The 27,533-nt window shown below is 40.2% G+C and overlaps 1 protein-coding gene and 2 non-coding genes across 3 annotated transcripts; 2 read left to right on the top strand and 1 right to left on the bottom strand.

The window, feature by feature from the left end:
• Positions 1 to 987: 987 nt before the first annotated feature.
• Positions 988 to 27,317, bottom strand: LOC133283626 (uncharacterized). Its single transcript, XM_061480509.1, has 7 exons — positions 27,195 to 27,317; positions 14,684 to 15,000; positions 13,831 to 14,596; positions 12,749 to 13,533; positions 6,175 to 6,474; positions 5,487 to 5,784; positions 988 to 1,161 (listed from the first exon to the last, which is right to left on the bottom strand). Exons 1-7 carry the CDS (start codon positions 27,315 to 27,317, stop codon positions 988 to 990), a joined length of 2,763 nt encoding a protein of 920 aa, XP_061336493.1.
• Positions 9,226 to 9,330, top strand: LOC133283629 (small nucleolar RNA R71). The gene has a single exon (XR_009747824.1). It is a non-coding gene; the product is annotated as a small nucleolar RNA R71 (small nucleolar RNA).
• On the top strand, positions 17,552 to 17,658 carry LOC133283628 (small nucleolar RNA R71). Its single transcript, XR_009747823.1, has one exon. It is a non-coding gene; the product is annotated as a small nucleolar RNA R71 (small nucleolar RNA).
• Positions 27,318 to 27,533: the final 216 nt, after the last annotated feature.

Here is a 27,533-nt window from a genome sequence, read left to right as displayed (position 1 = left end):
TGCTCAGAAAATAATATTTTTTTTAAACATATATAGCACACAAAATACTATAAAAATAACTAAGAAAATTAAAAGAGTTAGAATATCTCCCCTGATAGAAGCATTGCAGCAGTTCTAAGGTGCAAGCCTACCATTCCCAGATTTAGAGAATTGTTGTCCTCAGCAATAATTAAACCACAAGAAGAAGAAAAACCAGCACAATAGAACAAACAGTGGCATATAGAAGAAACTATAATGCGCACATTAAAACATCAGAGAAAGATATACTAACACAAAGTAACTAAAAAGAAAAATGATAAACAGAAAAATAAACTAATATACAAGATCTCCATCAGCAAGGAGATAAACTCAACCCTCCATGTCATCCCCCTCAGCAGCGTGGGATGACTCAGCAAATGGAAGGTCCGGTGGTACTGGTTGCCTTGGTGTATGAGACCACCATTCCCAGATTTGCTCCAAACCATGGAGCCATGTTAAGAACTCTTTGAAATTTTGATTTTTCCGAGAGATAGAGTCTCGGTGTCTGTAACACCCTTAATGAGGCCATCAAAGGTGTAACATTGCTTGACATTCAATGCGCGGAATCCATGTACTTAAGCGTGGTTAACTTAAAATTTACTAATGGGAATTAATTTCGTTCATTCCCCTAACTTATCTATTCCTCTAGTCATGAGTTTCTCTTTTTCTTTGTCTACGGTCTACTTACAAATTAATCTCTACTTGGTTACCCTACTTATACTTATGCGCGATTTTAGGAGCTCACTTACATGATCATAATTTTAGTGTTGACTACTACCCAGTGGGTAGTTACTTAAGTGTCTTATGCGGATAGTGGCTTATGTTACTTAATCTTTCCTACTAAATTCATAAGTCCATAAAAACATAAACATCCCAAAATATCGTACTTCAAAGGCATATAAGATGTTCAAAATAATCTAAGTGGCATAGTCTATTACAGTCATCCCAAATTAGAACTTAGGTACACCCTTAGGAAGGTGCCTCTTCAAGCCACATGGGCCCAGCTAGAGCAGATATAAGATAGTCTGCCTCCAAGAGCTTTGCTTCGGCTAGTAAGTTCCTAAATATCTCCGTTAGTTTGGAGTCATTATCAACTGCACGTGGTTGCGCAGGTTCCTCTTCAACTCGTACCAGCCTCTTTCCCTGTCTTACCCATTTAGTCATTTTTTTCCTGAAAGTGGGTTTCCCCAAAGAGGGGTGAGATTGGGGGTCTCAGTAAGGACTCACAGTTGGAGCAACCTCCAAACCATGATGCTTACTCCTGCAATAGTCACATAATAACATGTACAATAATAGAATGGCAAAACATTGGAAACATAGTTTGGAAAATAATCATGCTTTTATATCATCATACCAATCCTGCCATGGCAATTACTCTCCATGGTCTTATGGACGAATACCCAGGGTCCTCGTCAGGTTGCCTCTGTGGTATTAGTGCACATGCCATCTTACAAAACTTGCATGAATAAACATTAGTTCCAAACAACCAAACATATCATGTAATGCATCATATAACATATTGCAGTCAAACCTCACTTTAACATAAAGGGGGTGGCAACCATAGGGTAGCCGCTTCAACAACCATAAATCACTTACCCTTTTTCGCTTTGTAAATTCTTCCCAGAGGTGATGGATTCGGCCAAATGAAGGCCCTAGTATCTTGGATCTCTTTTCAAGCTTTGGTTTGTCCTAGTCACATATTCAACCTTAGTACATGGTTCTAAAATTAAAAGATCTAAACTTTAATATTCTTCATGTCATAGGTCCGGCTCTCTAAAAATGCCTAGGAGATAATTTTTACTAATTGTTTTCATGCATAAGTCATATTCTATGGCATACATTTCGGCCACACATCATGGTATTAAGAAAACCTTCACATATTTCCCTTTTAGGCTTATTAGGGTTCGGCCACTTAGAGGGTGCATGCCTAGAGATAATTTTGACAACATGTTCATGGGTCTAATACTCATCAAGTTCGGCCATTTAGGGTTAATGTCATTTAGGTGGTGATTCTTCAAGTAATGCTTTTCTACATGTTGTTTAAAACCTCTACTTCAACACTTTTCATATTACCTTAAAGAACATATTCAATATCTAGTCGGGTACATATAGATTCGGCCATTTAGGGTTAGGTTGCTTAGTAAATATTGTGAATATTTAGAGGGTGCATGCATACCATTGAGGTTCGGCCACTTAGAGATGATATACCTAAGAGGTGATTTTAAAGATGAAAGATGCATGCATGGCTTTATTCGTCCAAGATCTAGTCATATAAACTAGTTAGAGTTTATTCTACTTACTTGAAGGGATGAAGGGCTCATGAAATCTTACCTCAAAGATGATGTCTAAAGTATAACTCCAACTTGATCTTCAAGTAGTCTTCTAGGATTGAGAGTTGCTTCCAACCACTTCTTAATCTCTCTTTACGTAAGTCTAAGAGGAGAGGAGAGGTGTTGGTTCACTTGTTTCTTGTTTATGAGTGGGTGGCCGACGCTAGAAGTGAGGGAGTGTGTCCTTGCTTTGGTTCTTTAGGTAGTGTACGGCTAGGAAGGGGAGAGATCTTTGTTTGTACACCTTTTTATTCAAGTCTCCCTAATCATCATGCCTAGGATAGGATAGGCTAGGTCCTGGTTGAATGTGGGGTAAGCAAGTCTCCTCACATTGTTCAAGGTTGTCATAAGCATGGGGGGGGTAATGAGAGTGTGTAGAGTGTAGGACACTCAAGGTGTCATATAAGTCACTTATTCTCCTTGGTCCTTTAGGGAGGTGTGCGCATGGGGAGGAGAGGTAGTCATGCATGAGTGTTCTATACTCTATCTCCTTTTCATGAAGTCTTTCACGTGGATCTAGGGGAGGAAGGGATTTTGAGTGTTTCCTTCTTGCATCTCACGCCTAGGGTAGAGAAAGCAAGGTTCAACTTTGATTCACCAATAAGATCATTGGTTAGCGTGTGTCATGGTTGTGTAGGGTACTCAATGTGTGGTGTGTAAAACAAGCAAGCTCCATGTCATGCACCAAGTGATGAGGGGTTCACATAAAGAGGGAGGGTGGGAGCTTAAGGTGTCATGGTGTTCTTCCCAATGCAGGGAGGTTGAATAAGGTAGCTTTGAGTGTGCAACACTCAATATAGAGTGTGTAAGACAAGTCATGCTCTTGACTCCTTTCATGATGACAATTTCGCCTAGGGGGAGGGGAAAAGTGGATCTACTTTTTAATCATGAATAAGGAAAGTATTGGGTTCATGAGTCTTTGATTTGTCATGCATGGCTTGGAGTGTGGGAGAAGAAAGTTTCCCTTTTCCTTGTCATGAGTGCGCCCTCCAAGGTGTGTAAGGAGAAAAGGTGAGTTGCTTTTTGGAGAAGATCATCACATGCATGGTTAAGGCTTGGAGTGTGGAAGAAGCAATCTTCCTTTCTCCATCATTTTGCGTCATCCAAGGTGGGTATGGAAAGTAGAGTTGCTTTTGGAGGAAGGAAATCACATGCATGGTTAAGGCTTGGAGTGTGTCTTACTCAAGCTCTTACTTGTCCATTCTTTCCTTAAGTTGCGCCTAGGGAGTGTGGAAATCAACACCACTCCCTTTTCTTCTTGTCATGGCCGAGTTTGCTATTCCAAGGGAGGTGGAGCTCATTCAAATTCCTCCAATCATTTGATGACACCTCATCTAGGGTTGTTCCTTTGAATTGGGTTGGGCTTGGTGAGTGTCTAGGCCCATTAGGTTAATAAGTGTTGGACCCTTTGTAATTGGGTCAAGGCTAGGTGGTGTGGGCTTGGATCTTGGTCTAGATGCTAATTGGGCCATTTCTTATAAAATGGGCTTGCATTGCTTTGGGCTTGAATCCTTTAACTTAGTTATATTCTTAAGTAGGTTGGGCTTTAACTTTATTTGGGCTTTAAACCACATTGGGCTAAGTTATTAATTATCTTATTTAAAGTGGGTTCTAACTTAGGACTAATGCTGCTTATTCAAAGCTACTAGTTCACTGAATATGGACTTGATCCCTTTTCATTTCATTTCATTAGGCTAATTTCGAGTACAAGATTTTTGGGTTATTACAGTGTCTCTTGTCAAAATTCAGCTCTTGATGTCTCTTCCAACTTGTATCAAAGAGTTTCACCACCTTATTTCTTAATACCTTCTTCATTATAGGATGACGCCTCCGTTTGGATTTCCTCCCATGTTTGTCATCATCCTCATTGGGGATTTTGCTGGTATGGGAAGAGGGATCTTTATTTTTCAATTCAGTTTCCTCTTCCTTCAATGCTTCAATCACCGCCTCCTTATTAATCAAGAAGACATTTTTCTGAGGTTGAGGAAGCTCCTCCAATTCCACCTTTATGACACCATCTTCCTTGGCATCATCCGCTGCACTTTGTTTTTCTTTTACTTCAAGGCTAAAACAATCATCTTTGTGAGAAGACTGTTTTAGAGAATCAAAGACATTGATGGTAACGGTTTCATCATTCATTCTTAGCTCAAGCTTCCTCTTTTCAACATCAATTAATGCCCGAGCAGTGGCCAAGAAAGGTCTACCCAACAAAAGAGGCATGTCAACTACCCCTTCCATATCCAACACTACAAAATCAGCAGGAAAGATGAACTTGTCCACCTTCACAAGAACATCTTCAATAATACCACTAGGCTTCCTCAAAGACTTATCAGCAAGTTCAAGAGATGCTAAAGTAGGCTTCAACTCGGTGATCCCCAAGGAATTACAAATAGAAAGGGGCATCAAATTAATGCTAGCCCCTAGATCACATAATGCTCTGCCAATTTTTGTGTTACCAATTTCAACAGAAATATTGAAGCTCCCTAGATCATGACGCTTAGGCGGGAACTTCTTTGTAATAATAGCACTACACTCCTCAGTGAGTGTCACCGTTTGGCATTCTTGGAACTTGTGCTTTCTTGACAACAAATCCTTCATGAACTTGGCATAATTTGGCATGCTAGCCAAGGCTTCAGCAAAAGGGATATTGATATGCAATTTCTTGAATATATCAAGAAACCTTCCATAATGTTGCTTCTGATCCTCCTTCTTGAATCTGTCAGGATAAGGTGCCATGGCTCTCACATATTCAGGACTCAATTCAAACTTCTTCTTTTCAATTGGCTTCTCCACTTCAGCAGGTTTTTTAATTTCTTTTTCTGGCTCCTTAACCTCTTTTAGCTTCTTTTCAGCTTCCATATTTATTCTCGGCTTTCCTGGAGCTGCTACCACTTTTCCACTTCTAGTTGTGATAAACATACAATCCTCCTTGGGATTTGTAACTGTGTTACTAGGAAAAGTACCTGGAATTCTTTCTGAAACTTGCTTTGCCAATTGGCCTATCTGATTCTCCAGGTTTTTTATGGAAGCATTTGTATTTTTGTAGTTGGCTCTAGTCTCCTCTATAAAGGTATTAGTGGTCTGAGCCATCTCATTAGAAGTCTTGGCCATTTGTGCAAAGGCTTTTTCCCACTCAACAGGTTCTCGTTGTTGACTCTGTGAAGGCTGAGTATAATTATTAGAATTGAAATCCATGCCAACTCCCTGAGCTCTCCGCTGAAAATTGTTACCACCACCACCAGAAAAATTCTGATTTCTCTGAAGATTTGGCTGTTGAGGGCGTTGGTCATACCATATACCATTCACCTGCATTTGTTGAGGTGAATCAGAAGAAGCAAGAGATGGACATTCATTAGGAGCATGACTGTCCGTACAATAGTCACAGACAAAGGTAACAGATTGAGCTTGAACTCCCGCGATCTGCATCTTGTCAAGCCTGGAAGTCAAACTAGCCATTTATTGAGCTAGCAATTTATTTTCAGCCAGAACTGACTCATTACCTTCTAGATGAAGGCTACCTTTCTTAGACTTTGAAGATACCCCTTGATTTTCATTCCTGGCCATCCTCTCTATCAGCTCCAGAGTTTCATTCGCCCTCATGGTTTTAATAGTACCACCAGCTGCACCATTCAAAACCATTCTATCTTCAGGTGTGATGCCATTGAAAAATATTCTGACTTGATTACCAGCAGTCAAATTATAATGAGGGCACCTCCTCATCAAGTCCTTGAACCTGTTCCAGGCTGCACACAATGTTTCACCCTCAGTTTGAGTGAAGTTGGTGATATCATTCACCATTTGATTGTATCTCTCCATGGAAAAGAACTCTGCAAAGAACTTTGTAGACAAATCCTCCCATGTAGCAATGCTTCGTGCAGGCTGCCTTTCCAGCCAGCTAAGTGCTTCTCCCTTTACAGCAAAAAGGAATAATCTCAACCGGATAGCATCATCAGACACCCGAGGGTGCTTGGTTGAGTCACATATCATTAAGAACCGGTCTATGAACCTGTGAGGATCCTCATGCTCATCTCCTCGAAATTGAACTCTCTCCACCAACTGAATTATGGAAGACTTCAACTCCCAATTATTGTCAGCAATATTCGGTTGGACAATACTTGAATTAGGCCTGTTGAAGGATGGAGTGAGGATGGTATCCATAAGTGGATTTTCAGCTTCATTATTCGCTGCCATGGTTGGGATTTCAGGTGCTTCTTCAGATTGAGCACTTGGCACTTTTGATTTCTTCTGAGCAAGTCTTCTGTTTCTCCTTTCAAACCTTGTAATTTCAGGATCAAATAACAATTTTGTAGGATCAACCTTGCCTCGCATAAAACTTCAAGAGAAGATTAGTAGCAATGTTCAAAACAAATTAAAACAAGAATAGAAGAAAATAAAATAAAATAATCACAAAAAGAAAGAAAAATCTGGAAATTCAAGATTATAAGATATAAGAAATCACAATCCCCGGCAACGGCGCCAATTGCTTGATACAGTCCGGCAAGTGTACCGATCGTTCAAGTAATAAAGTGATAAGTAAGTTATCGTCTCCACAGGGATTGTGAGCGAATATCTTATAAACGTCCTTTCAAGATATAAAACCCAAGTGATTTGAAGAACAATAGAAATTAAAGACAAAGACGTATTTTTGGATTTTAAAAAATAAGAGAATGATGCAAAATGATTTGGATAAAAATATGAGAGATATTGCAGGTAAGTACACTCGCCCTATGATCCCCTCTTTTCACTACGGATTGATTCACATTGCTCAATTAAAATAAACAAATAAACAATTTATCATCCAAACAATTATTAGCTAAACCCCAATTCCTTGCAAATTTAGCCCTTTAATCACAATTAAAACCCCAATTCCTTGCAATGTTTCAATTGAGATCAAGCATTACACAGATAAATTAAACGTTTGTAATCAAGAATGCGTCTATTCCTAGCACGCATGTTAATTATTATCCTACCCCCTTTCTGGACCAAAACCCCAATATTCCTATCTAGGGTTCTAACCCTCAGATTATCATTCACTACTAAACTGATCAGATTTAATATAAACAATAAGCAATACGCACAGAGTAGGCATAAATCAATTAAATTAAAGAGCGAAAAGTAAACCAATCCATAACTAAACAAAAGGTTCACATAGGGTTTGTGACCTTACCCACAATAAAAGAAAACTAGCCAAACATAATCATGGCTAAAACTAATCCAATATTCAAAAGCATAAAATTACAGAGAAAAGAGAAGAAGAAGAACTATAGAAGAATCCTCCTGAGCTCTTCCGTCGGTCTCCTTCTGAAGAAATAGGTCTGAATCCCTAATTCTGTCAAAAGGATCCTATTTATAGGACTCTTTTCCTTCTTCCAAAAATACCCTCATAGCATCACGGTACAATTTCCCGCAACCCGACGCCAGTAGGCGCCGGTGTGGCGCTACTTTGCGCGGAGTTGCTGCCTCGAATACCAAAAGTCGGACCTGATTGCGTGGACCGGCGCCAGTCCTTCACATTGGGGCGCCAATTGGCGCCATCCTCCCTTGACTTTGGGCGCCTAGTGGCACCAAGAATCCTTCTTGTTGGGCGCCTAGTGGCGCCATGTAATAGTAATGCATGTTGCGCCAATTGGCGCCACTTTGGTGACATGATGCGCCGCTGGAAATTCTCCGCTGTAGTTTCCGTGATCTGACGCGGGTCTGCGCCATTTTGGTGCCAACTTGCACCAAGTTTCTGTCTTTTGTACTGTGTAACCTTTCCAATCCGGCGCTGGTTTGTGTCAACAGGCTTTTATAATTTTTACTTCTTTTACCTGTAAAAACACAACCAAAAGGTAAATATTATTGATATAGAAAGAATCAATATAATTAGCAAATATGCATTTAAATTGCTCTCTTATGACCCAATTCTTATCAATTTTAACATGGAAAAACCACGCTTGCGAGAGGCACATCAACAGGTGTTGCGTCATCCAGTTTGATTTCAGCAGACTCATTGTTCTGGACCTTCTCTTTTGGTCCTGTCTGAGCTTCAAGGTGTGAAGGGTCAGTGGCTTCTTCAACTTCCTTTCCTATGGGCTGTTTTGCTGGTTCGCGCTTTCGAGGTCGTGCCACTAAATCTGGCGGTGGTAAAGTCTTTCCATCTCGTAGGCTTATAGCATTACAATGCTCCTAGTTATCCTAAGACGGCTTTTCTGTGTCACTAGGGAGTGTCCCTGGTTGCCTCTGTTTGAGTGCTCCAGCCAGCTGACCAATTTGGGTTTCTAGGTTTCGCATGGCTGCGCTGTTCTGATTCATGTACTCCTTGACAGAAGTCTCAAAGGATTGGGACTTCCCTTCACCCTTATCCCAGTTTTGTTGGTTCTGCTTGGGATACGGGGGTCGGTTCTGGTAGTTTCCTCCACTACCTCCAGCATTATTCTGATTCCTCTAGCCTCGGTTATTGTTCCCTTGATAGTTGTCATTGCTCCTGTTGTTGTTGTCATACCCTCCTGCATAGCATACAACAGCTAGATTTTTACAGTCCTCGTATTCATGAGGACCTCCACAAGTGGGGCAAGTCTGACTTGATTGAGTCAAGAGAAGTTGCTCAGTTGGTTTTTTCTGTTCCATAGGCTTCCAGTTTTTTATAGTGTTCTGGAGCGAAGCCATTTGTGCTGAAAGAGCATCAGCTGAGCTTAGCTCAAGAACTCCTGCTTTCTTAGGAGCACTGTGTCGTGTGGAAGGCCATGAAATATGTTTTTTTGAAAGTTTTTCCAACAACTGGTAGGTTTCTGGATAAGTAAAATCCAAAAGATCTCCCCCTGCAGCTGCATCAACAGTTGCTTTCAATGGTGGGGTTAAGCCATGATAAAACGTGTGAATGATGCCCCAATCAGAAACTCCATGATTCGGGCAAATTCGTATCAACTCTTTAAAGCGTTCCCACGCTTCATACAGACTTTCTCCATCATACATTTGAAAGGAAGCTATATCAGCCCTCACTTGGGCTTGTTTTGCTTGGGAGAAAAATCGGGTAACAAACTGTTCCGCCAATTGCTCCCAACTGGTGATGGAGTTTGGGGGCAATGTTCTCCTCCATTCTTTGGCTTTTCCAGCTAAGGAAAATGGAAAAAGCCGCATCCGCATGTTTTCTTCCGAAATACCATGAACTTTGAAATTATCAACTATCTCAGTGAAATTGTCCAAATGACTGTGAGGGTCTTCCATGGGTAGTCCATGGAACTGACCAGCGTTCATAATCATTTGGAACATTGCAGGTTTCATTTCAAAGTTCGGGATATTCAAAGGAGGGGGAACATAGCCTCGTTCTGGACCATTTCTGAAGGGAGCAGCCATATCATTCAATGATGGCCCTCTTCCTTCATTCGGTCCTTGTTCAGGCTCATGATTATGATTTCCATTGTTATCATTGTTTACAACCTCCGCCATTGTAATGTTTCTCAACCTTTGAACTCTTCTTCTATTTCTGAAGGTTCTCTCGGGTTCTGGATCAAAAAGTACTATTTCCAGTCCAAGTTCTGTAGGTTCTGTGCTCATACAAATGGAGGAGGTCTATCAAAACAAAAAGACTGCAATTAAACAACAAAAATGTTTCCTTAAAAACGCCCTTTCTTGCCAAATGATCCCCGGCAACGGCGCCAATTGCTTGGTCGAACCGAGAGCTGCTCGGGAATATCTTTTCAGAGAGCAAGAGTGCAGAGTAATAATCAGGATTGCCAACAGGAGCAATCTACTCTGACTAAGAGCAACCCTCTTCAACTATACGCAAGCGTACGTGTCAAGCAATATAGGGTATTGTAGCCCCAGAATTATCGTCCTCAGGGAGCAGTTGTGAAGTAAGAAGCGCTAAAGGAAACTTAATTTGTAAAATGGAGCAATAAAAGAAAGTACTATTCTCAGCTAAGCTTCACAAAGAGCAATCTCTGGGCAGCTAGTTAAACAATGTTAACCATTCTGAACCAGATGAGAGCAGTGAATGACTTAGCACGGTCATCGAATAAAAAGGCATCAATTTAAGTAACTTCAAGAGCAGTCAACGAAATGAAAGTAAGAGCATCAGCTGGTAAAACACAGTTCAGTTATCGTGAGGAAAAGGTTGTGATAGAAGTTTGAGTTAAGATTAATTTCAGAAAAAGTCAAGTAGGTGTTACGGGTTCCATGTTTTCATCCCTTTGGTTAACCCTGCTTGGTAGCATATTTTACAAGTGGATTTTGCTCCTTCCCTTGTTTTGCTATAGGTAAGCAGAGGGTAAGGCCTTACTCTCCACGTTACTCCATAGTACTTGGAGTTATATGCAAGGAAACCATGCTGCCTTCTCAAAAGAGCATGGATTCACATGGCAGTGCTCCCCATTCCAGGTGTTTCTCCCTCCTTTCTTCAGGCTAAACTACCCCAGGATCTTGAGAATGCTCCACACGCCCTTGTCAGTGTTTCATCAACCGAGTGGTCCCGGGATGAGGTTGCCAGCCCAAAGGGTTTCACAAAATCAATAAATTAAACCAAAGAGCAACTCAAAATTCATTTATAAAATATGTGTTCCTTACAAAGTTATCCTGAGACAAAAGGGATTACTTCTATGGAACCCTCACCTACTTAGAGGAAGTTAGCTCCTAGTGAGCATTTTTACAAAAAGAAAACAAAGAGATGACGAGTCCTAGGATGGGCGCTGATGATCTTCTTTATGAGGATTGCTTGTTCCTTTTATAGGGTTCTTCATTTGATCTTCATTGTTCCTTTCATCAAGGGTCGTGCTTTGTTTAAATCCTCTCCAATGGTAGCTTTGCTTCTTGCCAGCTCAGCTCCGAATAGAAATCCTCTCCAATGGTAGCCTTGCTTTTTGCCAGCTTGGCCTTAAATGGAAGTGGTCCCCCTTGCTTTTGGCTCCCTTTGTGAGTGGGAGTATCGGATTCAGGGAGGCACCTCCACTCCTTCTGCTGCAGCTGACGTGGCGGCTTTTGATTGCTCAGCTTCTTTGCTTTCGTACTGTAGCAGAGGTAGCACCTCCACCTTCTCTGTTGTGGCTGACGTGGCGGCTTCCCATTGCTTCCTTTGACTGCTGTTGTACTACAGCAGGCTTTTTTTTTTTTTTTTTTGCGCAACACTCCTTCTTCTCTCTTCATTTTGTGGTTCCTTCTGATGGGCCTTAGGTGTCCTGAACAAAGCAAACTAACCCAATAGTCATATGTGAAAAAGATAATGTTAAATTTGCTCCAGGTCTACCTTAACTCCCACTTTCGGTATTGCTCTGGTCCACTATTCAAAACAGTTGCTCTATATGGAAAGAAGAAGGTTGAAGGGAGTGATTTATAACCAAAACATGGGTTTTGTGGAACAATTTACACTTAATGGGCCTCAACTCTTGAGGACCATCAGTCACACTGAGCGTTTTAGCGTCCTGGCCTTAAACGTGTGTAAAAACTGGACGGGCGCTAAAACGTTGAAACCAAACGTTTTAGCGCCAGGCCAATTTTTGGGTCAGTCATTTCCACGAACACCTTGTGTGTGTGTGCGCTGGGTATGTTGTGTAAAACAATTTGGAGAACTCTCTCATCCCCAAAATATCAGACAAAGGCAATAGAACCAGTAGAATAATACAAATAAAACTAATATCAACATGCAATCCTAAGAATGATGCAGGAAATCAACATGTGAAATACCCTAGAAAATGCCCCAATAAGTTCTATGATTCAGATATGATATATGATGGAGAGAAAAGAGATGAGAGACATACCGTGATGTTGATGAGAGGATGTGGAGGAAACTATGAAGAATGATGATACCAATGTGAGAGCATAAACCAGTTGTGGAAAATAGAGGGAAGGAAGAATGTAAAAGAAAAAGAGAGGAGAAACCGTGTTATGTCGAATTAGTGACAGGGCGCTAAAACGTTGGCTGACCAGCGCTTTAGCGTCCTTGTCCAGAGAAAAATGCACACTTTGTGCAGCACAGCGCTAAAACGGTCAGAATTAGCGCTTTAGCGCGGTTGGCCAGAGTGCCTGTATTGGTGTTGTTGGTGAACGCTAAAACGCTCATAGTGAACGTCTTAGCGCGCACAACCAGAGAGTTTCATAATGATGCAACTCTAGGGACGCTAAAACGGTCAGGATTAACGTTTTAGCGCCCAGCACGTAGCAAAAAAAATTTCTTTGATTTTTTTCAAAATTTTTCCCCCTTTACTTCTTCATCTTATGGATATGGTATGAACATGGAATTACATACCTAGTACAGTGGGTTGCCTCCCACTCAGCGCGTGTTTAACGTCGCGAGCCTGACGGGTATGATCTATTTTACCTCTAATAGAGCAACTGTCAGTAGTTGCCTATCCACAGCACTTCCAACATATAACTTCAATCGTTGACCATTGACTGTAAAACTTCTGTCCGAATCCAAAGAACTGATTTCTACAGCCCCATATGGTTTCATGTCTTTTACCACAAACGGTCCAGACCATCTAGACTTTAACTTCCCTGGAAACAGCTTCAACCTGGAATTGAACAGAAGTACTTGATCCCCCACCTTGAAGTCTCTAGGTGTGATCTTCCTATCATGCCATAGCTTTGTCTTTTCCTTATACAAACTGGCACTTTCATAAGCAGACAAACGAAACTCATCCAATTCATCCAGCTGTAATAATCTTTTCTGTCCCGCTGCTTTGGAATCAAAATTCAGATACCTCACAGCCCACAAAGCCTTGTGCTCCAATCCAACTGGCAAATGGCATGCTTTTCCAAACAGCAACTGAAATGGAGACATCCCAATAGGAGTTTTGAAAGCGGTCCTATACGCCCATAAAGTGTCATCAAGTTTCTTGGACCACTGGGTCCTAGCATTCCCAACAGTCTTCTCCAATATTCTCTTCAATTCCCTGTTGGAAATCTCAACCTGACCACAAGTCTGTGGGTGGTATGGAGTGCTTATTTTGTGCCTCACCCCATACTTAGCCAAGGCATACTCCACCATCCTATTATCAAAATGAGTGCCCCCATCACTAATGATAGCTCTAGGGACTCCAAATCTTGAAAATATATGCTTCCTCAGAAAAGCAATCACAACTCTGGAATCATTGGTTGTTGTAGCTATGGCCTCAACCCATTTGGAAACATAGTCAACTGCCACCAATATGTACTTGTTAGAGTAGGAAGAAGGGAAAGGTCCCATAAAATCCATACCCCAAACATCAAAGATCTCCACTTCCTGGATATTGTTCAACGGCATCTCATGTCGCCTAGAAATATTCCCAGTTCTCTGACAGTTGTCACATGCCTCCACAAACTTCTTTGCATCCTTGTATAAGGTGGGCCAGTAGAAGCCACTCAACAATACTTTTGCTGCAGTTCTCTCACCTGCAAAATGTCCACCATATGCAGAACCATGACAATGCCACAACACATCCTTATGTTCTTCCTCTGGAATACACCGTCTGATCACACTATCTGAACATCTATAGAAAAGATATGGCTCATCCCAAATGTATCTCTTAACATCATGCAGAAATTTCTTCCTCTGTTGCCATGTGAAATCCTTAGGCATCAATCCAACAGCTTTATAGTTGGCGAAATCAGCAAACCATGGTGGGGTACTGATAGATAAGACTTTATCCCTAACCATCTCTGTGACAGCACATATTGCCAAAACATGTTCATCAGGAAACTCTTCTCTGATCACTACTTCTGGTCCTTCTTGAAGCTCTTTTTCTGTAATCCTGGATAAGTGATCAGCCACCAAGTTTTCAACTCCCTTTTTGTCCTTGATCTCTACCTCAAACTCTTGCAACAGTAACATCCAGCGGAGCAACCTGGGTTTAGCATCCTGCTTGCTTAACAAATACTTTAAAGCTGCATGGTCAGTGTAAACAATAACTTTTGATCCTAACAGATATGGCCTGAATTTGTCAAATGCATACACAATTGCCAGTAATTCTTTTTCTGTAGTAGCATAATTCTTTTGTGCATCATTTAAGATCTTACTGGCATAGTAAATGACATGCAACAATTTATTCACTCTTTGGCCTAGTACCACTCCTACAGCATAGTCACTGGCATCACACATTAATTCAAATGGTAATGAGAAATCAGGTGCCATCATGATAGGTGCAGTGGTCAACTTTTCTTTCAAAACATGAAATGCATGCAGACATTCATCATCAAACAGGAACTCTTGGTCCTTGACCAATAACTTGCATAAGGGCTTGGCAATTTTTGAAAAATCTTTTATGAACCGCCTATAAAATCCTGCATGACCAAGAAAACTCCTCACACCCTTAACATTAACAGGTGGAGGGAGTTTCTCAATCACAGAAATTTTTGCCCTATCCACTTCTATTCCTGTTCTAGACACCTTGTGTCCAAGAACGATACCTTCTGTCACCATGAAGTGACATTTCTCCCAGTTCAAAACCAAATTACAGTCCCGGCATCTTTTTAAGACAGAATCTAAGTTTTTCAGACATACATTAAAATCAGACCCAAATACAGAAAAATCATCCATAAATATTTCTATACATTCCTCTACCATATCAGAGAAAATGGAAAGCATGCACCTTTGGAAAGTGGCAGGAGCATTGCATAGACCAAAAGGCATCCTCCGATATGCGAAAATTCCATATGGACATGTAAATGCGGTCTTCTCCTGGTCCTCTGGTGCCACAGCTATCTGATTGTACCCTGAATAACCATCCAAGAAACAATAGAAAGCATGTCCTGCCAACCTCTCTAGCATCTGATCCAAGAAAGGAAGTGGAAAATGATCCTTCCTGGTTGCCTTGTTCAACCTCCGATAGTCAATACACATTCTCCAACCAGTGATTGTCCTTGTGGGAATCAGTTCATTATTCTCATTTTTCACCACAGTCATCCCCCCTTTCTTGGGCACTGTCTGCACAGGACTCACCCAAGCACTGTCTGAAATAGGGTAAATCATCCCAGCATCAAGCAACTTCACAACCTCCTTCCTCACTACCTCCTTCATAGTGGGGTTGAGTCTCCTCTGTGGTTGCCTTACTGGTTTGACCTCTTCTTCCATCAATATTTTATGGGTGCAGAAGGAAGGATTGATACCCTTGAGATCAGAAAATTGCCAACCAATTGCCAGCTTATTCTTCTTAAGTACTTCAATCAACTTTCCTTCTTCCTCATCAGACAACATTGCATTAATGATTGCTGGATATGTTTGATCATCCCCAAGGAACACATACTTCAAATGTGAAGGTAATTCTTTAAGTTCTACCTTAGGTTCTCCTTTTGGAATGTCATCAATCTTCTTCTCAAGCTCTTCCACTTCTGGCTCTTCTTGGTAATCTTCTGTACCTGTCTCTTCTTCTGATCTTTCTTCCTCAACTGGGAATTCTTCTTCTTTATTCACTTCTTCCACAACCTCCTGTATCACATCCAATCTAAAACAATCCCCCACATCAACAGGGTGCTTGATAGTTTCAAATACATCAATTGTGATTGTTTCCTCATCCACCCTTAGCAACAACTTTCCTTGTTCAACATCTATCAAAGATCTTGCAGTTGCTAAAAAGGGTCTTCCTAACAATAGAGGACTTTCTGTATCCTCTTCCTCCATGTCAAGAATCACAAAATCCACTGGAAAGATAAACTTGTCTACCTTGACCAAGACATCTTCAACCACACCTTCAGGCCTCTTGATAGATCTATCTGCAAGATGCAGAATAAGATTGGTCTCCTTCAAAGTGTTGATTCCCAAAGCTCTACATACTGTCAATGGCATCAAGTTTATACTGGCTCCCAAATCGCACAATGCCTTTCCCACCTCCACATCTCCTATAGCAATAGAGATACTGAAGCTTCCAGGATCTTTCATTTTTGTTGGAAGCTTCTTCTGGATTAGGGCACTACACTCTGCTGTTAGGGCCACTGTCTCACCATCAGTTAATTTCCTCTTCTTAGTAAGAAGATCCTTCATGAACTTTGCATAGTGAGGCATATTTTCCAGTGCTTCAGAAAATGGTATGTTAATTTGTAAATTTTTGAAGATATCCAGAAATCTTGCATAGTGCTGTTTCTGAATCTCTTGCTTCAACCTTTGAGGGTAGGGAACTCTAGCATAGGGAGATAAAATAACTGGCTGTTCTTTCTTGTCAGCCATCTTCTTCTTTTCCCACTTCATCATCTTTTGTGGGGAAGCATTTTTACCAACTTCTACCTCTCCTTCATTCTTATTGTCCTTCCCTTCCTCTTCTTTCTCAATTCCAACTATAACATCTCTAACAACTACTTCCTTCTCACTTTTCTCATTTCTCATCTTCTCTACTTCATCATCAGAGACTACATCTTCAACCACAACCTCTTCTTCATTCTTTTTATTTTCCACATTCTTTTTCACTGGTTGAAGTACCAACCCACTTCTTGTCATAATTGCTTTACAGTGCTCCTTAAGATTCACTAATGTATCACCTGGAAATTTCCCTTGTGGTCTCTCTGATATCTGTCTTGATAATTGACCAATCTGGGTCTCCAAATTTCTGATTGATGCTTCCTGATTTCTGAAAGAAGTTCTGGTCTCCTGCATGAATGCAGTTGTCTCTTCCCTGAATGAATTAGACCCCTGGATATAATCCTGAGTTGTCTTAGATAACTGAGCAAAAGCTTTCTCCCATGCAGCAGGATCACTTGACTGCTCCTTCATATGTGGTGGTGTAGGATGTTTTGGTGGGTTCAATTGATGGTTGGAACTATAGCTGAATCCTGGGTGTTGATTCTTGTTCTTCCATGGTGGCACATAAACATTCCTTCCCTGATTGTTGTAGTTCCTTTGATTATTCTGATCATACCACACTCCATTCACCTCTGCTTGTTCTGGTGATCCCCCATAATCACACTCCTCTGTCACGTGGCCTTTGCCACAGATAGCACATACACTCTTGGTTTCCACATAAGCTACCTTTTGTGAAGAAAGTTGCTTAATAAGGGTATCCAACTGCTGCTGCTGTTGTCCCTGTGTCTGCATCAGTTGATCATTTCTTGCCAACAGAGCATCATACCCATCCAACCTGATGATTCCTGTCCTTCTGTCAGCCACAGGGGCATTATCAAATTCCTGAGATGCCAATGACTCAAAGATATCCAAGGCTTCTTAAGGAGTCTTGGTAGTCAATGATCCACCAGCAGTGGCATGCACCAAGGTTCTAGTGTTAGTGGTCATTCCTTGCAGGAAGATTGCTACTTGTTGCCATGCCTCAATTCCATGCTGTGGACATTTCCTCAACAAAGTCTTGAATCTCTCCCAAGCCTCATAAATGGATTCTGACTCTTTCTGCTTAAAGCTTGTAATCTCATCCTTCAATTTGGCCCTCTTGGATGCTGAGAAAAACCTCTGCAAGAACTTGGTTTGCAGATCATCCCAAGTTGTTATACTTCCTTGTGGCAATGATTGCAGCCATCTCCTTGCATCATCCGTCAGTGAATGAGTGAATAGTCTCAACAAAATTGCATCTCTTGTGACACCATTTATCTTCACAGTATCACTCAACAACAGAAAGTTCTCTATGTGCAAGGGTCCTCTGCACTGGTTCCAGCAAACTGATCCTTCTGCACCAAATGTATCAAAGCAGGCTTCAATTCAAAGTTGTTGGGCTCCACTGTTGGGCGCACAACACTCCCAATTGGAGGAATCACTGCAGGAGTCATGTACTCTCCCAGTGTCCTCTGTGGTGGTGGTGGTCTGTGATTCTCTGCCATTATCTCTTCCTGATTAACCGTACTGGATTCACCAATTTCTTGCAACTATCTCCTTTGCCTGGCTGCCCTTTTGTGCTTCCTCAATGTCCTTTCTAATTCTGGATCATACAACAACAAATTTGGATCAAGTGTACCTCGCATATACCAGAATCAAAATTGACCAAAAACTTAACATAAACTAAAATACTGAAAATAAAAGGATTCAATCTCAGAATTCTATGGTATCAGTTAGCGTTGAAAAACAAATTCCCCGGCAACGTGTGTGACCCATTAGGTCCAACTTAGCCACTGACATAAATGGGCTTGGGCTCAATAAGCCCACAACCCATCTAATGACAACACAGAGCACTAGCAATGCTTTGTTGCCCTAGAACTAGTTAGATTAATGATTTGATCATCCTATTAAACATATTTGGTTGCCGTATGTTTGTCCCTTCGTCTCAGTTACCTTCCCATAAAACCTAGGGTAAGGAAACGCATCAACCCTTGCGGTTTAGGGTTAGCTTTATATGAAATAAGGAGTCTTCAATTTACTGACTCTAAAGGCGGATCATCTTATGATCTCTTTTACTATGCATAGATTCCCGAGTCACTGTAAATGTCATCCTGATTTCTCCGATTTAAGGATAACCTAATCTCTCACAGAGATTTGACGAATTCCTTCAGCTTATCACCCTAGCCCTCTGCCCTATCAGGACAAGCCCAAGAGCATACCTAGGAGTCTCCATGTTTCAGGCAGACGAGGTATACAGTCAAAGCATGCCTTCTAGAACACAGTCTAAGTGATAACTTTTGGTCTAAGGAAAGACATACCCAAATATGAAGAGACTACTCTAATGATACTATCTGTGAGATTTCCTCATAGAGTCTCTTTGTGGGTCCGTTCAGTGCGAGCTATACCCTTATAGGTCCACCCACGACTTTAGCTAAGACATCTCCATATCTGTAGCACATGAGGTCTATACCTTGTATCCATATACAAGTAGATAAGTCGTGCTAGTCTTACCCGAGATTACTGACCCCATTCTCAGTATCTCTAGACTAGGAACATAAAATTAGGAATAAACATCCGGTATTCTTGAATCCTCATGATTGTGATCTCATCACAGATACTCAAGAGATACCTATTTTATTCCACGGGGTTTATCAAGTTATTCATAATATATTAACATTAATATCGAGACAGAATTATGAGACAAGATAAAGAGTGCTTTTATTTATTTGCAACAATATTAAAAAGGTCTACATCTCTGTCCTTATTTAATCATAAGATTGTCTCTAGGACACTGAAGATACCCCTTGATTTTCATTCCTGACCATCCTCTCTATCAGCTCCAGAGTTTCATTCGCCCTCATGGTTTTAATAGTACCACCAGCTGCACCATTCAAAACCATTCTATCTTCAGGTGTGATGCCATTGAAAAATATTCTGACTTGATTACCAGCAGTCAAATTATAATGAGGGCACCTCCTCATCAAGTCCTTGAACCTGTTCCAGGCTGCACACAATGTTTCACCCTCAGTTTGAGTGAAGTTGGTGATATCATTCACCATTTGATTGTATCTCTCCATGGAAAAGAACTCTGCAAAGAACTTTGTAGACAAATCCTCCCATGTAGAAATGCTCCGTGCAGGCTGCCTCTCCAGCCAGCTAAGTGCTTCTCCCTTTACAGCAAAAGGGAATAATCTCAACCGGATAGCATCATCAGACACCCGAGGGTGCTTGGTTGAGTCACATATCATTAAGAACCGGTCTATGAACCTGTGAGGATCCTCATGCTCATCTCCTCCAAATTGAACTCTCTCCACCAACTGAATTATGGAAGACTTCAACTCCCAATTATCGTCAGCAATATTCGGTTGGACATTAGGCCTATTGAAGGCTGGAGTGAGGATGGTATCCATAAGTGGATTTTCAGCTTCATTATTCGCTGCCATGGTTGGGATTTCAGGTGCTTCTTCAGATTGAGCACTTGGCACTTTTGATTTCTTCTGAGCAAGTCTCCTGTTTCTCCTTTCAAACCTTGTAATTTCAGGATCAAATAACAATTCTATAGGATCAACCTTGCTTCGCATAAAACTTCAAGAGAAGATTAGTAGCAATGTTCAAAACAATTTTAAACAAGAACAGAAGAAAATGAAATAATCACAGAAAGAAAAATCTTGAAATTCAAGATTATAAGATATAAGAAATCACAATCCCCGGCAACGGCGCCAAAAACTTGATACGGTCCGGCAAGTGTACCGATCGTTCAAGTAATAAAGTGATAAGTAAGTTATCGTCTCCACAGGGATTGTGAGCGAATATATTATAAACGTCCTTTCAAGATATAAAACCCAAGTGATTTGAAGAACAATAGAAATTAAAGACAAAGACGTATTTTTGGATTTTAAAAATAAGAGAATGATGCAAAATGATTTGGATAAAAATATGAGAGATATTGCAGGTAAGTACACTCGCCCTATGATCCCCTCTTTTCACTACGGATTGATTCACATTGCTCAATTAAAATAAACAATCAAACAATTTATCATCCAAACAATTATTAGCTAAACCCCAATTCCTTGCAAATTTAGCCCTTTAATCACAATTAAAACCCCAATTCCTTGCAATGTTTCAATTGAGATCAAGCATTACACAGATAAATTAAACGTTTGTAATCAAGAATGCGTCTATTCCTAGCACGCATGTTAATTATTATCCTACCCCCTTTCTGGACCAAAACCCCAATATTCCTATCTAGGGTTCTAACCCTCAGATTATCATTCACTACTAAACTGATCAGATTTAATATAAACGATAAGCAATACGCACAGAGTAGGCATAAATCAATTAAATTAAAGAGCGAAAAGTAAACCAATCCATAACTAAACAAAAGGTTCACATAGGGTTTGTGACCTTACCCACAATGAAGGAAAACTAGCCAAACATAATCATGGCTAAAACTAATCCAATATTCAAAAGCATAAAATTACAGAGAAAAGAGAAGAAGAAGAACTGTAGAAGAATCCTCCTGAGCTCTGCCGTCGGTCTCCTTCTGAAGAAATAGGTCGGAATCACTAATTCTGTCAAAAGGATCCTATTTATAGGACTCTTTTCCTTCTTCCAAAAATACCCTCATAGCATCACGGTACAATTTCCCGCAACCCGGCGCCAGCTGGCGCCGGTGTGGCGCTACTTCGCGCGGAGTTGCTGCCTCAAATACCAAAAGTCGGACCTGATTGCGTGGACCGGCGCCAACTGGCGCCACCCTTTGTATTGCTGGGCGCCAATTGGCGCCATTTACTTGCTTTTGGGCGCCTAGTGGCGCCATAATGTAGGTGCTTAATATGTGTGGCGCTAGTTTGCGCCAATCTGGCGCCAACTAGCGCCAATTCTCTGGTATTTGGCCTGCGCAGCACCCGGTGAAATTTCCTATGTGTGGAGTCGCGTCAACAGGCTTTCTGTAATTTGTAATTTTCACTCCTCTTTTTCCTGTAAAAACACAACCAAAAGGTAAATATTATTGATATAGAAAGAATCAATATAAATAGCAAATATGCATTTAAATTGCTCTCTTATGACCCAATTCTTATCAATTTTAACATGGAAAAACCACACTTGTCAGAGGCACATCAGACACCCAAATACTAACAAGCTCCCACTTGGCCTAGAGCCAATCAGACCTAAGTCGTATACCCAAAGCCTCATAATGACTATCATGTTTTCTCTGAGAAACAGCCTTTGTCAGAGAATCGGCCAGGTTATCATTTGTGGGAACATAATCCATCTTTACATCCATTCTATCAATGATTTCTCTAATCAGGTGATATCTGCGGAGCACGTGCTTAGATCTTTGATGAGACCTAGGTTCCTTTGACTGCGCAATGGCCCCAGTGTTGTCGCACAGCAACTGTATGGGCTCATCCACGCTTGGAACCACCCTAAGTTCAGATATGAACTTCTTGATCCACACGGCCTCCTTAGCCGCTTCTGAAGCAGCTAAATATTCAGCTTCTGTCGTTGAATCTGTTGTTGTCTCCTGCTTGGAACTCTTCCAAGATACTGCCCCACCATTTAAGGTGAATACGAACCCTGACTGTGACTTGCAGTCATCTTTGTCACTCTGAAAGCTGGCATCAGTGAACCCTTTCACTGTAAGCTCATTAACCCCACCATAGACCAAAAACGCATCCTTAGTTCTTCTCAAGTATTTAAGGATGGTCTTGACTGCCGTCCAGTGACCCTCTCCAGGGTCAGACTGGTATCTGCTCGTAATGCTTAAAGCATATGAGACATCTGGGCTCGTACATATCATGGCATACATGATGGACCCAATAGCCGAAGCGTATAGAATTCCACTCATGCGATCCTTCTCAGGCTGCGACTTTGGACACATAGCCTTTGAAAGATGTATCCAATGACTGACAGGTAGAAAACCCCTTTTCGACCCTTCCATGCTAAACCTTTTTAGCATCTTGTCAATATACGTGGATTGAGATAAACCCAACAGCCTGTTTGATCTGTCTCTATAGATCTTTATACCAAGTATAAAGGTCGTCTCTCCCAAATCCTTCATGGTGAAGCTTTCTGAAAGCCATTCTTTCGTTGTTTGTAATGTGGGGATGTCATTTCCTATAAGCAATATGTCATCTACATAAAGCACTAGGAAGACAACATTACTCCCACTAACCTTCCTATAAACACAAGGTTCATCCTCGTTCTTGATGAAATCGTTACTCCTAACGACCTCATCAAAACGAATATTCCAACTCCTTGATGCTTGCTTTAGCCCATATATCGACCTTTGAAGTTTGCATACCATATGCTCCTGATCTTTGATTACAAAGCCTTCAGGTTGTGTCATGTACACTTCCTCCTTCAAGAACCCATTCAAGAAGGCGGTCTTGACATCCATTTGCCAAATTTCATAGTCGTGATATGTTGCTATCGCAAGCATGATCCTTATAGATTTGATCGTGGCAACTGGTGAGAAAGCTTCATCATAGTCAACTCCTTGTCTTTGACGATATCCTTTCGCCACCAAACTAGCTTTGTAGGTTTGAACGTTGCCATTTCCATCAGTCTTTCTTTTAAAGACCCATTTGTTACCGAGAGGAACTATTCCTTGCGGTTTAGGAACCAAGGTCCATACCTTGTTCTGATACATCGAATCCATTTCAGATTCCATGGCTTCAAGCCAACTGGAAGAGTCAACATCCTTGACTGCCTCCTCGTAGTTACTCGGTTCATTATCCTCAACGGTTTGTTGATTCTCAATCACAAATCCATACCTCTCAGGTGGATGGATGACCCTCGTAGACCTACGGAGTTGTGTGTTTACTTCTCCATCGGTGAACGTCGCCTGCTAAGCAGACTTGGGTTCCTCAATCTGTTCATGTGGTTCTTGAACTTCTTCAAGATCAATCTTACTCACACTGGCTCCTTGAGAGATCAAATCCTTCTCAAGGAACTCAGCATTCTTGGATACAAACACTTTGTGTTCATCCATAGAGTAAAAGTAGTATCCTTTAGTACCTTTAGGATACCCCACAAAAAGACATTTAGTACTCTTAGCACTAAGCTTGTCTGATGCCAATGTCTTGACATAAGCTGGCGATCCCCAAACCCTGAGATAACTCAGGTTGGGTCTCTTACCATTCCATATCTCATATGGTGTGGTCTGAACATATTTAGACGGTACCCTATTTAGAAGGTATGCCGTTGTGTCTAAGGCATATCCTCAAAATGATTTTGGAAGTTGAGTCTCACTCATCATAGACCTTACCATGTCTAACAAGGTCATGTTCTCCTTTCGGAGACACCATTTTGGTGTGGTGTGTAAGGAGCAGTAAACTGCGAGAGAATTCCATTCTCTCTCAGATAATCCTGAAATTCATGGCTCAAATATTCACCACCACGATCTGATCGTAATGTCTTAATTATCTTGCCACGCTGTTTCTCTACTTCACTCCTAAACTCTTTGAACTTTTCAAAAGCTTCGGATTTATATCTCATCAGGTACACATACCCAAATCTTGATTTGTCATCCGTAAAGGTAATGAAATAGGAGTATCCTCCTCTAGCCTCAATAGACATTGGGCCACATACATCAGAGTGAATGAGTTCTAATAACTCACTAGCCTTATGACTCTCAAGCCCTTTGGGTGTGTGACGAGTCATTTTCCCAGCTAGACAAGATTCACATTGTCCATAGGATTCCAAATCCAAGGAATCTAGGTATCCATTTGCATGCATCCTAGACAATCTTGTTTCATTTATGTGCCCTAGTCTACAGTGCCAAAGATATGATTGATTATCCATCCTAGGTCGTTTCACATCTATTTTGAGCACTTCAGTTCCCATTTCCAGAACATACAATCCATTTATTAAGGTAGCAGTACCATAAACAATATCATTCATAATGATAGAAAATGTACCATTCTTAATACTAAAAATAAAACCATCTTGTTCCAAACAAGAAATTGAAATAATGTTTCTAGAAATACTTGGAACATAAAGACATTTATTCAAATGCAAAATAAGGCCCGTAGGCAAAATGAGGTCGGTTTCTCCAATAGAATGAGCAGCAACTCTTGCTCCATTTCCAACGTGGAGGTCCACCTCGTTCCTCTCCAATCTCCTGGAGCTCCTAAGAAGGAAGCTAAGAAGTGAAGTAAATGAGGGTATGATGTTAAAATATATTAGTATTGCAATGCTAATGCTGGTTTTCTGAGTGGGAGAGAACTGGAGAAAGTGACAATCCCATGAGCACTTCTAAAGGAGTTAGATTTAGCTAATAGTTCAAGCAATTCTAAAGCAAAAATAATGGTGTACAGGTTGAAATTGAACTTGTAACAAAACTGAAATATATATACAACAATCATGTCAACCCGAAAAGAGATAATGGACATCTCAAAAACCCTTCCTAGCAAGGTTAATGGTGGGTGTATGTGAGAGAGAGACAGAGAAGAGTTAAGTTTCACTTTATACAAAAAAAAAAAGAAAAAAACTACTCCCCGTTAAACCCGACTAAACTTAAAAAAAAAAAAAAATCATTGACAGCATTCACGTGTTCTTTGCTTTTTTTCTTTTTTTCGTTTTTGCTTTTCTGGGTTCCCACCATTTTTTTAAGACCAATATCTTCTTCTCTATGATTGTTTCAGACCTAGAACATTGAAAGGGTAAACAAAAAAAAATAAGAAACAGGAAAATTTTCAAAGCAAAGAACACGACACAGCTGTTCATGGAAAAGTTAACATCGCTTATCAACGAATGGTGGCAGGTGGCAGCTTGCAGCTCAATTCCGATCACTAATGTCCATATTGCAGCTCGAATAGATACTGACCATTGACTATGGTCAATGAGTTAGAGAATTAGGAATCTGTATAGGTACGAGACTGTACAGCTTATAAATATATGAGAAACATAATTGGCATGACACTATATAAGGAAAAGAAAAGGAAAAAGTTAGTTCATATAATTACATAGAGTAATAGTGACACTATCAGAGTAATGCTTCCGTAAATTATAATAGATTATGTTGCGCTTAATACCACAAGGTGTTATAACTGACTATGCTTCCTTTCATATGGGCTTTTGGTGTTTACTATGGGCCGATTAATCTTTTGTTCCTCTTGTTGTTTGCATATGATCGCTGAGCTGTTGTTCCCCATTTCTCAACAATGCGCAAAGTTTTCAATATTTAAACTTTTACAGATGCTCAGCAATACTTACAGCTCATCTCTTGAATAGAACAGAGAGTGAAGTGTTACAATAATTACATCCACTAAATTGACAAGAAAACTAATTTTCTCACACCATAAACCAAGCTTTATGAAAGCAGGCAAATTAATCTGTAAACAATGTTATGGTTGCCACGAATAGAATCTAGACCTACGTTAACAATAAGTATACTTGCAACTTCCAACTGAATACAGATTTTTATGAGTCCAGAACAAAAATGTAATTAAATTTGTCATTAAATCAAATCCGAAGCATTCAACTCTTGAGTCCAAATAGTTATATAGCTCTAGCATTCCACTCATCAAAGCAGTAACAGCTCTTACCTTGATGAATTTTTTTGAGTATTTGGAAGGCCACTCATCTCATCCTCATCATTTACAGCAGACCTACATGCACATTTATATCATTACAATAACCAGAGAAGGTACTTATATGAGTGTAATCATTGCAACGAAGTATAATTCAAAGCTGAAGCAGTTCTACACATTGAGACATGGATAATTAGCACAACATCAAATAAACTATTTTGTAAATAGAAGGATAAAATAAGAAATTAACCATTTTGAGGGCACTTCAATTGCATTCTGAAATTAATTCCTGCCAGCAACTTATAACAGAACTTGGATCAAATCATTTTGTTACACTTGTATGCTTCTAACATTAAAATAACTTTTGCATATTAAAATTTACATTTTCATATTATTTCGTGAACTTTTAAAATACCAACAATTAGCTGGGGTCCTCTAACTACAGCCACCTATCTTGCAGATTTCAAAATGAAGGTAACATCAAGTGTATAAGGTCCAGCAAATATAAAACTTAAATGAACATTAGGTCTATAAACTGGGGTTCAGCTCAGCATATGAAATGTGTACCTGTCAAAAACATATAACAGCCCTATTAGCCTTACAATTTTTTATACCATGAATTTCATGCATATATTTCCTATAGTGGTAGAAATGGCAAAACTCAGTCTAAAGCTCAAACCAAGAAAAGCTTGATAATCTATACGCACAAAATCATTTCACACCAATTAATATGAATTAGAGTCTTTTAACACAAAAACCTATCAAAGTATCCTATAACAAGGGAACTATGGTATTTATAGCATTAGGGTCTTTTTAATATACAAATATAAATAATTAAAAAAAAAACTTATATTGTCATCCTGACAGCAGCATGATAATCAGAGATTGCATGTTATCAAATCTTTGGAAACTTCAGTATAACTTATCAGAATGTATGCAGTAAAGATAACTAAACCATGCCACAGTGGCCTCACCTTTTATACTTTGTTACAGTCCATGTACCTCAAAAATATCTTTCAACTCAAAAAAAAAAAAAAAAAATCCCCACAAGCTTAGTCGTTTTACTATATATAGATACTCAATCCACATTCCAATGTAACATAGTCTCACCTTAAGAACCATGAAAATCCCACTTTCAACCCTGCAAGTGTTCCATATCTTCAGCCCATGTGCCCCATTCAGGCCATCAAAGCCAATGTCATGGGAAGAGAGTGTTCCATATCTTGCGGACATTGTCATCCTGGAACGCTGTGATGGAGCAAAGTAAACTTCTGCAGCATGCTACAACCATATATCTGATACGTCATACAATAGGTGATTTTGCTAAGGCACTTGCATCAAAAATGCCTGGAAACCTCAAGGTTAGTTTTCTATTCATTAGTTGTTTCTAGATTCTTACTTCAATTCTATGTATAGGGAACTTTATTGTAAAATATTATGATGACTGTA

Source organism: Gastrolobium bilobum, unplaced genomic scaffold (genome assembly GCF_033153095.1).
Source record: "Gastrolobium bilobum isolate Gb01-03AN ecotype WA unplaced genomic scaffold, APGP_CSIRO_Gbil_v1 utg77161, whole genome shotgun sequence".
NCBI lineage: Eukaryota > Viridiplantae > Streptophyta > Magnoliopsida > Fabales > Fabaceae > Gastrolobium > Gastrolobium bilobum.
This window is presented reverse-complemented; position numbering and strand designations above follow the sequence as displayed.

Excerpts from the sequence above, each read along its gene's own strand:
- LOC133283626 (XM_061480509.1), bottom strand. The coding sequence starts at position 27,317 with ATGTCCGCAAGATATGGAACACTCTCTTCCCATGACATTGGCTTTGAT. Across the intron at positions 14,597-14,683 it reads ATCGTTCTTGGACACAAGGT|TTTTCTTGGTCATGCAGGAT; the intron begins GTCTAGAACAGG and ends GGGTGTGAGGAG. Across the intron at positions 13,534-13,830 it reads GGAAGAAATTTCTGCATGAT|ATCTTTGATGTTTGGGGTAT; the intron begins GTTAAGAGATAC and ends CAGGAAGTGGAG.